General features: G+C 40.6%; 1 protein-coding gene across 1 annotated transcript in view; it reads right to left on the reverse strand.

Annotated features, from left to right (window-relative positions):
• The window catches only part of LOC126362216 (protein CLP1 homolog), a 63769-nt gene extending 50272 nt beyond the window's left edge, over positions 1 to 13497 (reverse strand). The window contains exons 1-3 of the mRNA XM_050007860.1: positions 13091 to 13497; positions 9567 to 9728; positions 6575 to 6794 (exon numbers count right to left, since the gene is read on the reverse strand). Coding sequence (XP_049863817.1) covers positions 6575 to 6794; positions 9567 to 9728; positions 13091 to 13183 — 475 coding nt within the window. The 5' untranslated portion in view covers positions 13184 to 13497. The remainder of the gene's footprint in view (positions 1 to 6574; positions 6795 to 9566; positions 9729 to 13090) is intronic.
• Between the last annotated feature and the right edge of the window lie 645 nt (positions 13498 to 14142).

Genomic DNA, 14142 nt, shown 5'->3' on the forward strand with positions numbered 1-14142 from the left:
TGGCAAGAATGGTTACGTACAATCTGTATGTTGGCAACGGAACAAACATAAGAATTCAGCCCACTCATAAAAATCTAATCACAAGGACCATATAATACATGCAGTGTATTCAAAGCCTGCAGCAGGCAATAGCAAAACTAGCAAGCAAACAGTTTCTTCAGTGCTGTGCCAGTCCAACATACCGTACATACTCGAATCTAAGCCGCCCGTGAAAAATGAGACTCGAAATCAAGGGAAAAAAAATTTCCCAAATCTAAGCTGCACCTGAAATTTGAGACTCAAAATTTAAGGGGAGAGAAAAGTTTTAGACTGCAGCTCTATATCGAAACAAAGTTGGTCCATTGTAACATGATTCACAATTGAGGTCGAATGGATGAAGATACAGCTACAGTAGTTTGGTTCGAGTCGTAAGCTTAACTGTTAAGCTTTACCAAGCAGCCATTGCTATGTGTCAGACACTCTGTCTGTATTTATACGGGGAATCCTTCCTTTATCAAGTGCTTCGTCTGGTTTGAATCGATTGCTTATTTTGCTTTGATCTGATAAATGCCGTTCTCTTTTTTATAGGTGTTTATGTCACTCTAAATTGAAAATGCATTATTGTACTGTGTTATGCATTGTTTGTCCCACTCTGATAATGAGTGTTTACGACGTGTCACCGCTCGCGGCATGGGTTGCTTTTGTGCGCGCTACCACGGCTTACAACAAAAACAAGAGAGGAATTGTCTCATAAGCGAAACAATGGTGAGAGACTGCTATTTGTTGTTACGTACACTGCAGCTTTCTTCGATAATGGTCAACAAGAACCAAATGCTGCGCATGATAGAAGATGTTCTGAACAAAAGCTGGGCAAAAATTTTTCTCTGTTTAAAAATCTTTGCAGATGCCTCTTTAGTACATTACATTCTGCACATAAATTAGATTCATCTTACATTTAAAAATCTAGTCAGTTGCCGTGCTTCGTTTCTGACTGAATCACTATTCAGCATAAGAATAATACGAATATACAGGGTGTTTCAAAAATGACCGGTGTATTTGAAACGGCAATAAAAACTAAACAAGCAGCGATAGAAATACACCATTTGTTGCAATATGCTTGGGACAACAGCACATTTTCAGGCGGACAAACTTTCGAAATTACAGTAGTTACAATTTTCAACAACAGATGGCACTGCAAGTGGTGTGAAAGATATAGAAGACAACGCAGTCTGTGCGTGCGCCATTCTGTACGTCGTCTTTCTGCTGTAAGCGTGTGCTGTTCACAACATGCAAGTGTGCTGTGGACAACATGGTTTATTCCTTAGAACAGAGGATTTTTCTGGTGTTGGAATTCCACCGCCTAGAACACAGTGTTGTTGCAACAAGACAAAGTTTTCAACGGAGGTTTAATGTAACCAAAGGACCGAAAAGCAATACAATAAAGGATCAGTTTGAAAAATTTCAACGGACTGGGAACGTGACAGATGAACGTGGTGGAAAGGTAGGGCGACAGCGTACGGCAACCACAGAGGGCAGCGCGCAGCTAGTGCAGCAGGTGATCCAACAGCGGCCTCGGGTTTCCGTTCGCCGTGTTGCAGCTGCGGTCCAAATGACGCCAACGTCCAAGTATCGTCTCATGCGCCAGAGTTTACACCTCTACCCATACAAAATTCAAATGCGGCAACCCCTCAGCGCCGCTACCATTGCTGCACGAGAGACTTTCGCTAACGATATAGTGCACAGGATTGATGACGGCGATATGTATGTGGGCAGCATTTGGTTTACTGACGAAGCTTATTTTTACCTGGACGGCTTTGTCAATAAACAGAACTGGCGCATATGGGGAACCGAAAAGCCCCATGTTGCAGTCCCATCGTCCCTGCACCCTCAAAAAGTACTGGTCTGGGCCGCCATTTCTTCCAAAGGAATCATTGGCCCATTTTTCAGATCCGAAACGATTACTGCATCACGCTATCTGGACATTCTTCATGAATTTGTGGCGGTACAAACTGCCTTAGACGACACTGCGAACACCTCGTGGTTTATGCAAGATGGTGCCGACGTCTTGAATTTCCTGAATGAATATTTTGATGATCGTGTGATTGCTTTGGGCTATCCGAAACATACAGGAGGCGGCGTGGATTGGCCCCTATTTGCCAGACATGAACCCCTGTGACTTCTTTTTGTGGGGACACTTGAAAGACCAGGTGTACTGCCAGAATTCAGAAACAATTGAACAGTTGAAGCAGTACATCTCATCTGCATGTGAAGCCATTCTGCCAGACACATTGTCAAAAGTTTCGGGTAATTTCATTCAGAGACTACGTCATATTATTGCTACGCATGATGGAAATGTGGAAAATATCGTACTATAGAGTTTCCCAGACCGCAGCGCCATCTGTTGTTGACAATTGTAACTACTGTAATTTCAAAAGTTTGTCTGTCTGAAAATGTACTGTTGTCCCAAGCATAGTGCCACAAACAGTGTATTTCTATCGCTGCTCATTTAGTTTGTATTGCCGTTTCAAATATACCGGTCATTTTTGAAACACCCTGTAAACATGACATGATATGTACGGTATATTCTTCCGCATTTGCTGTTGTCTCACTCTATTTTCGTAGTTTATTAGGCAGACAGGATTTAAATGAGTAGCAGCAAACACGATAGAATACAAGGCATAATGTTTACATCCTTCTACCTTTTCTTTTAATTTATTTACTGACGCAGAGGTCTTGGCGCCAGTATTTATCTTAATGCGTGCAAAGCATGCCTGTGTAGCGCTACGTATATTCGACGGCAGAAGATAGTTGTAGTGGCACCTACCAACATTTTTCAGAACTTCCCCCTACTTTTAACTCCATTCTAAGCCACAGGCGGTTTTTTGAATTACAAAAACCGGAAAAAAAGTGTGGCTTAGATTCGAGTGCATATGGTATGTTTCGTTCATTTGCAACTTAATGGGAAACGTGTGAAATTTCAGGTGGACATGGGTGCCTCTGTTACACTGCTGAATCTTAACACACAAACAGTTTGGATCCCCACCCATCTAAAACTAGCACACACCTCACCGCTTGTAATGGACAATCACGCAATTGTGAGAACATATTTGGCCTTGATTCATTTGATTTCTTTGGCTTTCACATTCAGGACAATATGCTATCAGTGACTGCATTCAATGCCAATTACAGTGTAGCTCACTTGCTGAAAGAATTCCCTGAACTCTCTTCTGAAGGTTTAGGCAAAGCTAAAATTTTTCTGCACATATTACTATGAAAGACAATGCTCAGTCAAAATTTTGCCGGGCCAGAACTGATCCCATAGCATTACGGGACAATGTGGCTACTGAACTTACAGAATTGCAAGATAGTGGAGTTATTGTACCCATACAAGTTAGTCAATGGGCAAGTCCACTGGTTTTGTTCCCTTAACCTTCAGGCCGTATTCGCCTCTCTGTTGACTTTAAGTCTATAGTCAACCCACAAACTGTGATTGATACTTATCCATTGCCACACACAGAGGATCTCATGGAAAGATTAGGTGCTGGTTGCTACTTTCCAAAAATTGATTTGCATGATGCATATCTTCAAATACCATTAGATGGCAAATCTTAAACCAATTGTGTTGTGAACACTCATTTGAGGTTGTTTAAATATTTGCATTTGCCTTTTGGCAATTCTTCCGCACCTGCCATTTTCCAACGGTATTTGGAACAGCTGACTGCTCAAGTACCAAACTGTTCAAATTATTTGGATGATATTGTCGTAGGAGGTCGTACACCTGAAGAAAAAATTGCAAATTTGCATGCTTTGTTTCATGTTTTATCTGATGTAGGACTAAAGTATCTTGGTCATGTCATAAACAGTCAAGGTGTACCTCCACTTCAGTCACATTTGTTTGGCAAATGTGACCTGCCAGTTCCTTGCAATGTCACAGAATTGCAGTCAGTCTTATGCATCGCTTGCATTGCAGGAACATCCCCTTTGTTTGGACAGATGAGTGCCAAGAAGCTTTTCAAAAACTTAGAGAGACAATGGCTATCATGTAAGGCGTCACGAAATTCTACCACTGTTTGTATGGCAGAAAGTTCTACTTAGTAACGAATCACAAGCCATTGTAGTCCTTGTTTCATCCAATGATGCCAGTTCCTGTATGAACTGCCTAAAAATTGCAAAGATGGGCTTTGTTGTTGTCTCAATACCAGTATGGGATTGAGCATCATCCAACAGCTCAACAAGGTAATGCGGACATACTTTCACATCTTCCGATTGGCCTTGATACAGACTTTGATGCTTCTGCTGCATCTTGTTGTCACATCGATGCTCAGTAATCTGAATTGATTCAATACTTTCTTCTGAACCAAAGGAAGATTGTACAGGCCACAGAAGCTGATTCAGATTTGAACATTCTGCTAAAATACATTTGTACATATTGGCCTCACTCATTGCACAGCATAACAAACTCAGTAGAGTGCTGAGGCTTTGCATGTCCACATAGCCTCGCTGTACAAAAAGATGTGACCCCTGTTCAAAATATCAGTGGACAGCCATGTGTGTTGATACCAAAAGCTTTGCAAAAAGAAGTGTTACAGATACTTCACCAAGGACACTGGTGGATTGTTTGTACGATACAGTCAGCGCATTGCCACTGTACTTGGCAGGATACAGACACCCAAATAGAACAGATTTCACAGTGTCACGCATATGTGGAAAATCGGGTGGCTCTGCCACAAAAATTATCTACTCTGTCTAATTCGCAATCACCATAGGAACATGTGCACATAGACTTTGTGGGACCTTTTTGGAGCATTCTTTGGTTGATTGTGGTAGATTCCTATAGCAAATTTCCTTTTGCTGTGCCAATGAACAAGACATCATCGTGTAGCACAGTCAGGCATTGTCATCTAATTTTTGCCTCTAAGGTTTCCTGAAGTCATAGTGTCGGACAACGGCCCACAGTTCACACCAACTGAATTTGAAACATTATGCAAACGCAATGGCATACAGTATCTAACTAGTGCATTGTACCATCCACAGTCAAACGGCAAAGCGGAACGTTTTGTCAGAATCTTCAAGCAACAGATGGTCAAACTTCACACACCAGGCATCAAGCATTGCAACTGTTTGTTTCTTGCCTTCTATTGTTTGCATTCATGAGATGGACCATCGCAAGTGGAATTACTTCATGGCCGCCACCATCGGACACTGTTCCACCAGCTTCACTCTCCTCAGCATCCAGTGTTGATGGAAGGCCACAAGTATCGCTTCATGCTGCACGATATTGTGTTATTCAGGGTTTCTAGCGGCAGCAGACAGTGGGTGTGAGGCAAGATCCTTCGTTAATTTGCCGCATTCATGATTCTCATTTCAGGCCCAGATGGATTGCAGTGCCAATACCACAATCAAATTTGCCACTGTCACCTGCACAGTGATCCTTCTGCATCTCTTTCCCCAGATTCATGAACACGAGAACAGTGCTGCCACAGCAGCCGCCAGATGGTGTCATCACGACACTGCGGGACGACCCTGTGGAGACGGAGCTTGTGCCTCCTCTAGTCCTACTGATAGAGCTGGACCTGCCCACGCCGCAGCAGGCATGACCTGAGGTCTGACGTCCCATGCAGCCACAGCTTCCGGTCCATCAGAGCATCCATGCTTGTGCCTCCCCCCCCCCCCTCTCCTTGGTGCCATGCTCCATTACAACAACGGTCTGTCGCTTTGGGAGGGGGAGGAATGTAAAAGCATAAAGTCAGCACCGGCATGCCAGTCGAGAACGACAGAGAAGAGAGAGCTGTGAGAAGAGGTCAGCCAATCCCACACTAACCGGCCTCTCTCCAGACAGCAGGTGAAGAGGACATAAGTGCCGCACCCCGACTAGTGGCTGCCCACTTTGATAGCAGCTTCAATGCTAGGCACTTCTTTCGCCGACACATCGTAGCCTCTTCATTAGAATCTCTACACAGCTCATTCAGAGATACACAGTCACTGCAAAGGCTGATTATTTTGTATGTTGACCTTTGCTTGTGACACATCTGTGTAACATCAAAGTTAAGTATTTGTAATTGTCTATTTATAACAAGTCATTAATACAAGTTGTCTGATTGATTATCTTGCAAACTGGGTATGCACGATTCCTAGACACAACAAATAACATACTTTTAGCATTCCGCCTATGTCAAACACACATTTGGAAGATAACTTCTGGCTTTCTTAGCATGATTTATGATTTTAATTTCTAGAATACATTTTGTAAACAACTCCAGTCAAGTTACACAGTTTACATATGAACTGGGCTTCACACAAAGCTTTGTACTTACAATCCACTTGCATTCACTTCTACCTTCACAATAATCACAGAATATGCTCTAAACATTTTTAAGTTATTTCCTACAAAACCCACAGTGCCTTCTCTGGTTTAAGTAGTTTCCTTGCATGGCACACTGTAGTTGTAACCAAAACAATGAGCTTGCATTTAATACATCATAACACAACCAAGAAAAATTTATCGCCCTCACATCAATTCAAGGAAACTATAGTTGCCAACTAGGACCTGGAACTGTAAAGAGGTAAGTGTAGTAACATTTCAAACAGATTTTACCTATACTTCCAGGCACAGATATCTGTCCCTGGCCAATGTCAAGGTCCACAAATACAGGCCTTCTGCCCATTCGAACAGCATAATTAAGAAGCAAACGACAAAGTGTTGACTTTCCAACATCAGTAGGTCCAACTATCATAGTGATGGGTCCTCGGGTATTTTCTTCTGCTGCTTTTTCTCTCAGTTTTTCTAGGCACGCATGGGCATTTAGATACATTATCTAAACAGAGAGAAAAAACAGAATAATTAGACAGAATCAAACAATGGAAAAATCTAGGATGGAATAATGACATTATTATGAAAAGGACAGATCGCAACTCACAATATAGCCAGACTGGCCTCAGCAGCCAGAGACACTGGTCATATGTGTGGCCGCTGTGTAAGCGTAGCAGAGATGTTGAGTTGCAGACAGGCACAACAAAAAGACTACTAAACATGTAAGCTTAAATGATGTAACTTACCAAACGAAAGCGTTGGCATGTTGATAGACACACAAACAATGTATATGTGCGGATGGATATGTGTGAGTGTGCAAGTGTATACCTGTCCTTTTTTCCCCCAAGGTACGTCTTTCCGCTCCCGGGATTTGAATGACTCCTTACCCTCTCCCTTAAAACCCACATCCTTTTGTCTTTCCCTCTCCTTTTCCCTTTCCTGATGAAGCAACCATTGGTTTTGAAAGCTTGAATTTTGTGTGTGCATTTGTGTTTGTTTGTGTGTCTATCAACATGCCAACGCTTTTGTTTGGTAAGTTACATCATCTTTGCTTTTAGATAAATTTTTCCTACATGGAATGTTTCCCTCTATTATATATATATTTTCATAATGCAATAATTAGACTAAGAAATACTTACAAAATGTAATGTGTTCGAAATGTAAACAGTACTACTTTCCACATGTTGGCTCCCAATAACAACATGACCATGGCTTCGTTAGTATTACATGATCCAGAAGTAGCATGGTCTATGTAGTTCTTACATTAGACATTTTATTGCATCCATGATGTATAGTTATCAAAACATTTTGAAATTAACTTGCCTTCTATTTTCATTTTATTTTAATCCCATAAACTGTAACTGCACCAATTCTGCCTGAAATACCTTGATTCTTCACACAGTTTCCTCCGAAAATTTCTGGCAGACACCCCTAATGTAACACAAGAATTTGACTTTTGCGCAAAAATAAGGTGAACATGTAAACTATCGATTACTTGAATGTCAGATTAGGCTACAGAGAAAAGAGTTTGAGGCTGCTTCCTCCAATACCGTGAACACACTCAAATCTTGCAAAGGACATAAATTTGCTTCTGGCAAAATTTACTGCAGGCATATACTACAAAGCTGGCTTTGGATTATTACAGGGTTATTTCATGTGAACAGATTATACAGGGCGTTACAAAAAGGTACGGCCACACTTTCAGGAAACATTCCTCACACACAAATAAAGAAAAGATGTTATGTGGACATGTGTCCAGAAACGCTATAATTTCAATGTTAGGGCTCATTTTAGTTTCGTCAGTATGTACTGTACTTCCTCGATTCACCGCCAGTTGGCCCAATTGAAAGAAGGTAATGTTGACTTCGGTGCTTGTGTTGACATGCGACTCATTGCTCTACCGTTCTAGCATCAAGCACATAAGTACGTAGCATCAACAGGTTAGTGTTTATAACGAACGTGGTTTTGCAGCCAGTGCAATGTTTACAAATGCGGAGTTGGCAGATGCCCATTTGATGTATGGATTAGCACGGGGCAATAGCCGTGGCGCGGTACATTTGTATCGAGACAGATTTCCAGAACGAAGGTGTCCCGACAGGAAGACGTCCAAAGCAATTGATCGGCATCTTAGGGAGCATGGAACATTCCAGCCTATGACTCGCGGCTGGGGAAGACCTAGAATGACGAGGACACCTGCAATGGACGAGGCATTTCTTAGTGCAGTTGACTATAACCCTAATGTCAGCATCAGAGAAGTTGCTGCTGTACAAGGTAACGTTGACCACGTCACTGTATGGAGAGTTCTATGTGAGAACCAATTGTTTCCATACCATGTACAGCGTGTGCAGGCAGTATTAGCAGCTGATTGGCCTCCACGGGTACACTTCTGCGAATGGTTTATCCAACAATGTGTCAATCCTCATTTCAGTGCAAATGTTCTCTTTACGGATGAGGCTTCATTCCAATGTGATCAAATTTTAAATTTTCACAATCACGTCATCAACAGAGATTTTCTGTGAACGTTTGGGCAGGCATTGTTGGTGATGTCTTGATTGGGGCCCCTGTTCCTCCACCTACGTTCAATGGAGCACATTATCATGGTTTCATATGGGATACTCTACCTGTGCTGCTAGAACATGCGCCTTTACAAGTACGACACAACATGTGGTTCATGCACGATGGAGCTCCTGCACATTTCAGTTGAAGTGTTCATACGCTTCTCAACAACAGATTTGGTGACCGATGGATTGGTAGAGGCGGACCAATTCCATGGCCTCCACGCCCTCCTGACCTCAACCCTCTTGACTTTCATTTATGGGGGCATTTGAAAGCTCTTGTCTACGCAACCCCGGTACCAAATGTAGAGACTCTTCGTGCTCGTATTGTGGATGGCTGTGATGCAATACGCCATTCTCCAGTGCTGCATCAGTGCGTCAGGGATTCCATGCGATGGAGGGTGGATGCATGTAGCCTTGCTAACGGAGGACATTTTGAACATTTCCTGTAACAAAGTGTTTGAAGTCACGCTGGTACGTTGTGTTGCTGTGTGTTTCCATTCCATGATTAATGTGATTTGAAGAGAAGTAATAAAATGAGCTCTAACATGGAAAGTAAGCATTTCCGGACACATGTCCAAATAACATATTTTCTTTCTTTGTGTGTGAGGAATGTTTCCTGAAAGTTTGGCCGTACCTTTTTGTAACACCCTGTATATAAAAGCCAATTAGATGACATTAATTATCAAACATACACTATTTATTTTTTACAAATAACTTACAACAGGAGTTTCCTTTGCAATGTAGCTCACATCAACTTTGCCTCTCAGCTCCACAACACAGCCTTTCCAAGTAAAGACAGCAACTTTTGCTCCAGTGGTGAAAGTATACGCCTTTCCCTTTACAAGTTCAGTACCAAAAATTTCAGCAACACCATTTTTCAGCTGTGGACATAAATTTATTGCGTTTTAATTGAAATACTTTGACATAAGATTTTAAAAGAATACTGAAGAGACCATGAACACTGTTAAGCTAACAAAGAAATACAGCCAATTAATAACTTAACGTCCTGTAAGAACAAAGAGCATCCTGAGGTATAAATTCAACTGCAGCCCATAGTAACGTAGTGGTTTTGCCATTCTTTATATCATTAAGAGCAGCAATCCCCCCCCCCCCCCCCGAATCTCATGTTCAAACGCTACCTTCTATTGAAACAGAAGTGACAGCTAGATCGTGTGATAAGTAATGCAGGTATTGGTAATTAAGTCTTCCTCACCCATCATCAGATTATCAGGTGAGATGAGCACCATCCTTTGCATCATGTCCAGTATCCTCTGTGTCAGTATTTGATGCGCAAAATGGCAGTCTTAGGCGATCAACAGAAATCATAGTTGGAGAGACCAATGGCAAGGAGAGGTCCCCAGTGGTGCAAATCAACTTTTTGCAACCACATATATGGTGGCGTAGGTTAACGATCCAAGTATCACATCCTGAATCCATACACCCAGGTGGGCCATTGTTTATGAGGAAAAAAAAAAAAAAACACCCTGTTTCTATAGAGGATTAAATTAATACCACACTTTCAACTACTGCCATAGTGTAATGGGCAATGTAACAAACTGGAAAACAGAAGATGGCAGTAACGAATCTTGTCACATTCCTATAATTTCTATTTTTTTTAAATTCTATTTTCATTCAATTATTTGCTTCAAATTTTCTAATTCTTTGCCAAGTCATTTCTATCATTGTATTAAGTTCCTTGTTTGTTCTCTTTCCTCCATTGGGCTCAAAATCATTGATGGATTTGCTGTTACCAATCACCTATCAGTTCTTTTTAGCTTCTTTTTTGCATCGGAGTGAATGACTTCAGGGTGAGATACCTGGGTTCTTAACCTACACCACCATATAGATGGTTGCAAAAAGTTGACTGCAACACTAGGGACCTCTCCTTGTGAGACCAACTTTAAATGTCTTTTTGACCAAGAAATGTATGTTGTAGAGCACGCAGTGGATGCAAAGGCTTGTACCCTGTGCCTCACCTGGCAGATCTATTCACATGTGCAAAGTACAACAAATATGAAAAGGTCATTAGTATGATATTATCTTGAGGCGGATTGACTGAAGCTGGCAAATGTGTGAATGTAACTGTGGAATGAAGCATCAGGCATAGATGAGCGTAATTCACCAGCTGACTCAATTGGTCAGCCACTAACCAGTTGTGCCCCTGTACCATTAAACTTTTCCGTGATAGTCGCATGTGGACCCAATAGTAGAATGGATAATTTGTGGCACTGGACACAGAGTTGAATGGCACTGTAAACATTCAATTAAACCTTTTCTGATAGACAGAAATCTGTGGTTGAATAAGCTTCATGCTTAACAAAACAAAGTGACTTGAATATACCTGACTTCAGCAAAGTGTCTCGGTCAGACAGGCACTCCGAAATGAGCAATCCATCTACAAGGAAATGGGATGGCAATCGTTTTAGCCGTAGTAAAGAGGACCACTGTTTCTAGCTCAACCATTTCTGAATATAATGAATTTTTATGGGAAGATTCTACCATGTTTTGGTTGGATTTGTACAAAGTTCCAGCACAATATCTACTTTAGTTTAATTTTTACAGCCTCTCATAGCTTACACCACCCAGGCACCTTGCCAAACTTTGATAACTTTTACGAAAAGTGCTCTTAACTTACAAGTACCTGGTTGTGTATACTTAAACTTTTTTTTTACTTAATAGGAATATATTATTGATCAGGTTTTTAAAACATCTAGTGGCTACTGTACTACTCCAAAAATGATAGCTCATTCATTGTGCAACTGGGAGAGCTCATTTTTAACAAGCCAAAAATCATTATTTTATGGACTGATTCAGTCAAGGATTCCCAATACAACACCATGCTGTCTTCTTGTGCTTTTTGTATAACAGTGTCTGCCCTCCTCTTTCAAAATGTATGCAGCTGCAAATCTGATGAAACAGTTTTGGGTACCAAATTTTACATTTCTTTGGGGAGGACTATATCTCAACTGCATGCTTTTTTAGCTTGATACAACCAGAAATAATATTTCTTAGGTTTCAGAAGCTATCTACTTTAATTTTGGACCCATGCCAGCTTATGCCTGAAAAGACTGAAAAGTTTTCCAAATTCACCACTGAAATTTGTTTCACAATTTTGAAACATTATGGAAAACATTGCCAAATGTTTTTACACCATCACTGGAGGAACATACATATTCTCTGAACTATCAGTTCCTCAGTGGCATTGATCTTGTGATCAGCTTACTCTGAGAAAGTTCTGTGACTGAACCAGTTTGAGTGTTCTGTGAAATGAACCATGAAGTGCCTGATGCTTCTTTCTTCAGCGACTGAGGTGGTAATGAGTGTCATATGACTTCACCAGTTTATAATGGTGAAAGTCAGCTTAAGCCCTTGAAAGAAATGTCACAGTTGGAATAGAGCTAGTTCTAGATACAGAAAATTTCCAGTGATTGTGTGTACAGCAGCATTATCAGCATAGTGTAAACACACACAGGCAACAAATTTGGTTAAGTCATGACTAAAGCTGACGAATGGCACCAAACGTTTAAAATGATGCAAAATGTGTGTCCTATCAATATTGTATAAGTCATCATTTTCTCCAAATCCTCCTGACACATCGTACCTTGTTACCTTTGAGTTAAAGTCACTAAATAAGGAATCATCTGTAACGCTCAGCCAAGGCAAGTTTGTTCTACTAACATGCTTACTGCAGTGAAATATCACTATATCTCAATAATCTTAACCATTCACACTTCCTGCATTCCCAAATTAACCAACCAGCAACTCTGTTGCACTGAATGTTGATGTGCAATGTATGTATAGGTCCAGATTTCTTGTAGGCGATTTCAATTTTAAGAAGTAAAAGAACTTTAACTAAATGTTGTGGCTAACCGATTCATATTCAGTTTTCCAACTGAAACCTGTTGGGAGGCCTGCAGTTCATTGTATCTGCTACTCTATTCGTAGTAACAAAGTGTTAACAGGAAATTTAATCCAGGACTCCTGTAGCACAGAATACAGAGGAACTACAAGTATTTCCGGTGACCATTTGTAAATACACAATGAAATAATGAGTAATGTTGATGCAGGTAAAACGTAAGTGTTCAAACTTATGACTGTACAATTAGGTTTCTGCTGCCCTATCAAAACATCAATTGAAGAAAATATAAAAACTGCTTCACGATGTAAAGTGACAGTAACAAAAACTTATAAGCTTAGTATAGTCTACAACGGAATAATAAACCATACAAAACACACAACATACCTCCAAGTTCACTTTCTCGTTCTTGCTTTCGACCTCGAATCTCAGTTCGCAGTCTGGGTCTAACTTAAATTCTTGTGTTGGTACCTCACTCATTTCGATTTTTTCCGGCGTCGGATCAAATAATTAACTACTTCCAGAAGAGTATCATGCAACACACCAGAAAATCACAAAAGTGTTAACTTTTGCTTGTACACACTTGATTCTAAGACTTAAACATAAACTGCAAAGTACAAACAAGAACAAGCTGTGACACAACCAAAGATACTTGTGGTCTTGAACCAGCGCTAAAGATAATCATCAAAAGACAGACATAACTCGCATTCCGTCGACTCGAAATGGAAATTTCAGGCCGATTCACAGCAGATATAAACGGAATTGAACTGACTGACACTTCACGTCGCCGTTAAATGGTGATGGATTCACGCTAGATGAATCGTCAACACGACACCAATTCGTTTAGCCGAGTGCGGGACGATGAGAGTATGACATCAGAATTGAGGAGCTAAGAACGATAAAGTTTATTAATGGCCCAAGCAAACTTCATAACAATTATTCTTAATCAGTGTAATATAGTAAATCGGTGAGAAGGGAAACAACATTTTTATCTGTATGTAATGGAATACACAGAGCTTGTCTACCTTATCCACAATTTTTCCTTGAATGGCAAATAACGTACTTTTCAACAGACTTTACTTTTTTCACTTAATAAAAGATTATTTAATGGAAATGTATGTCCTTATTTATACACAGTACAGGAGTCAGTCCAGTTCTGTTATTGTAAAACCTAAACATTTTCGCTTTCAAATATCTGATCTCACTTACGGAAGACCATTCAATGGAAAATATATCCAAGTCGTCACGGAACATTTGTTACTTTAGGTTATATTAGATTAGATCTGTTTTACGTGCCTATTCGTCCACAGTGAGGAGTTCCTGTCGGATTTGGAATATGTTAGAAAACAAGAACTCTCAATAAATGTTTACAAAATAAGAGCAGATAGCTAATGTGCCTTCCACAGATCCGAAATAGAAAATACGCTTGAGCATATTTG

The sequence above is a fragment of the Schistocerca gregaria genome, chromosome 1, assembly GCF_023897955.1.
Source record: "Schistocerca gregaria isolate iqSchGreg1 chromosome 1, iqSchGreg1.2, whole genome shotgun sequence".
NCBI classification, from domain to species: Eukaryota; Metazoa; Arthropoda; class Insecta; order Orthoptera; family Acrididae; genus Schistocerca; species Schistocerca gregaria.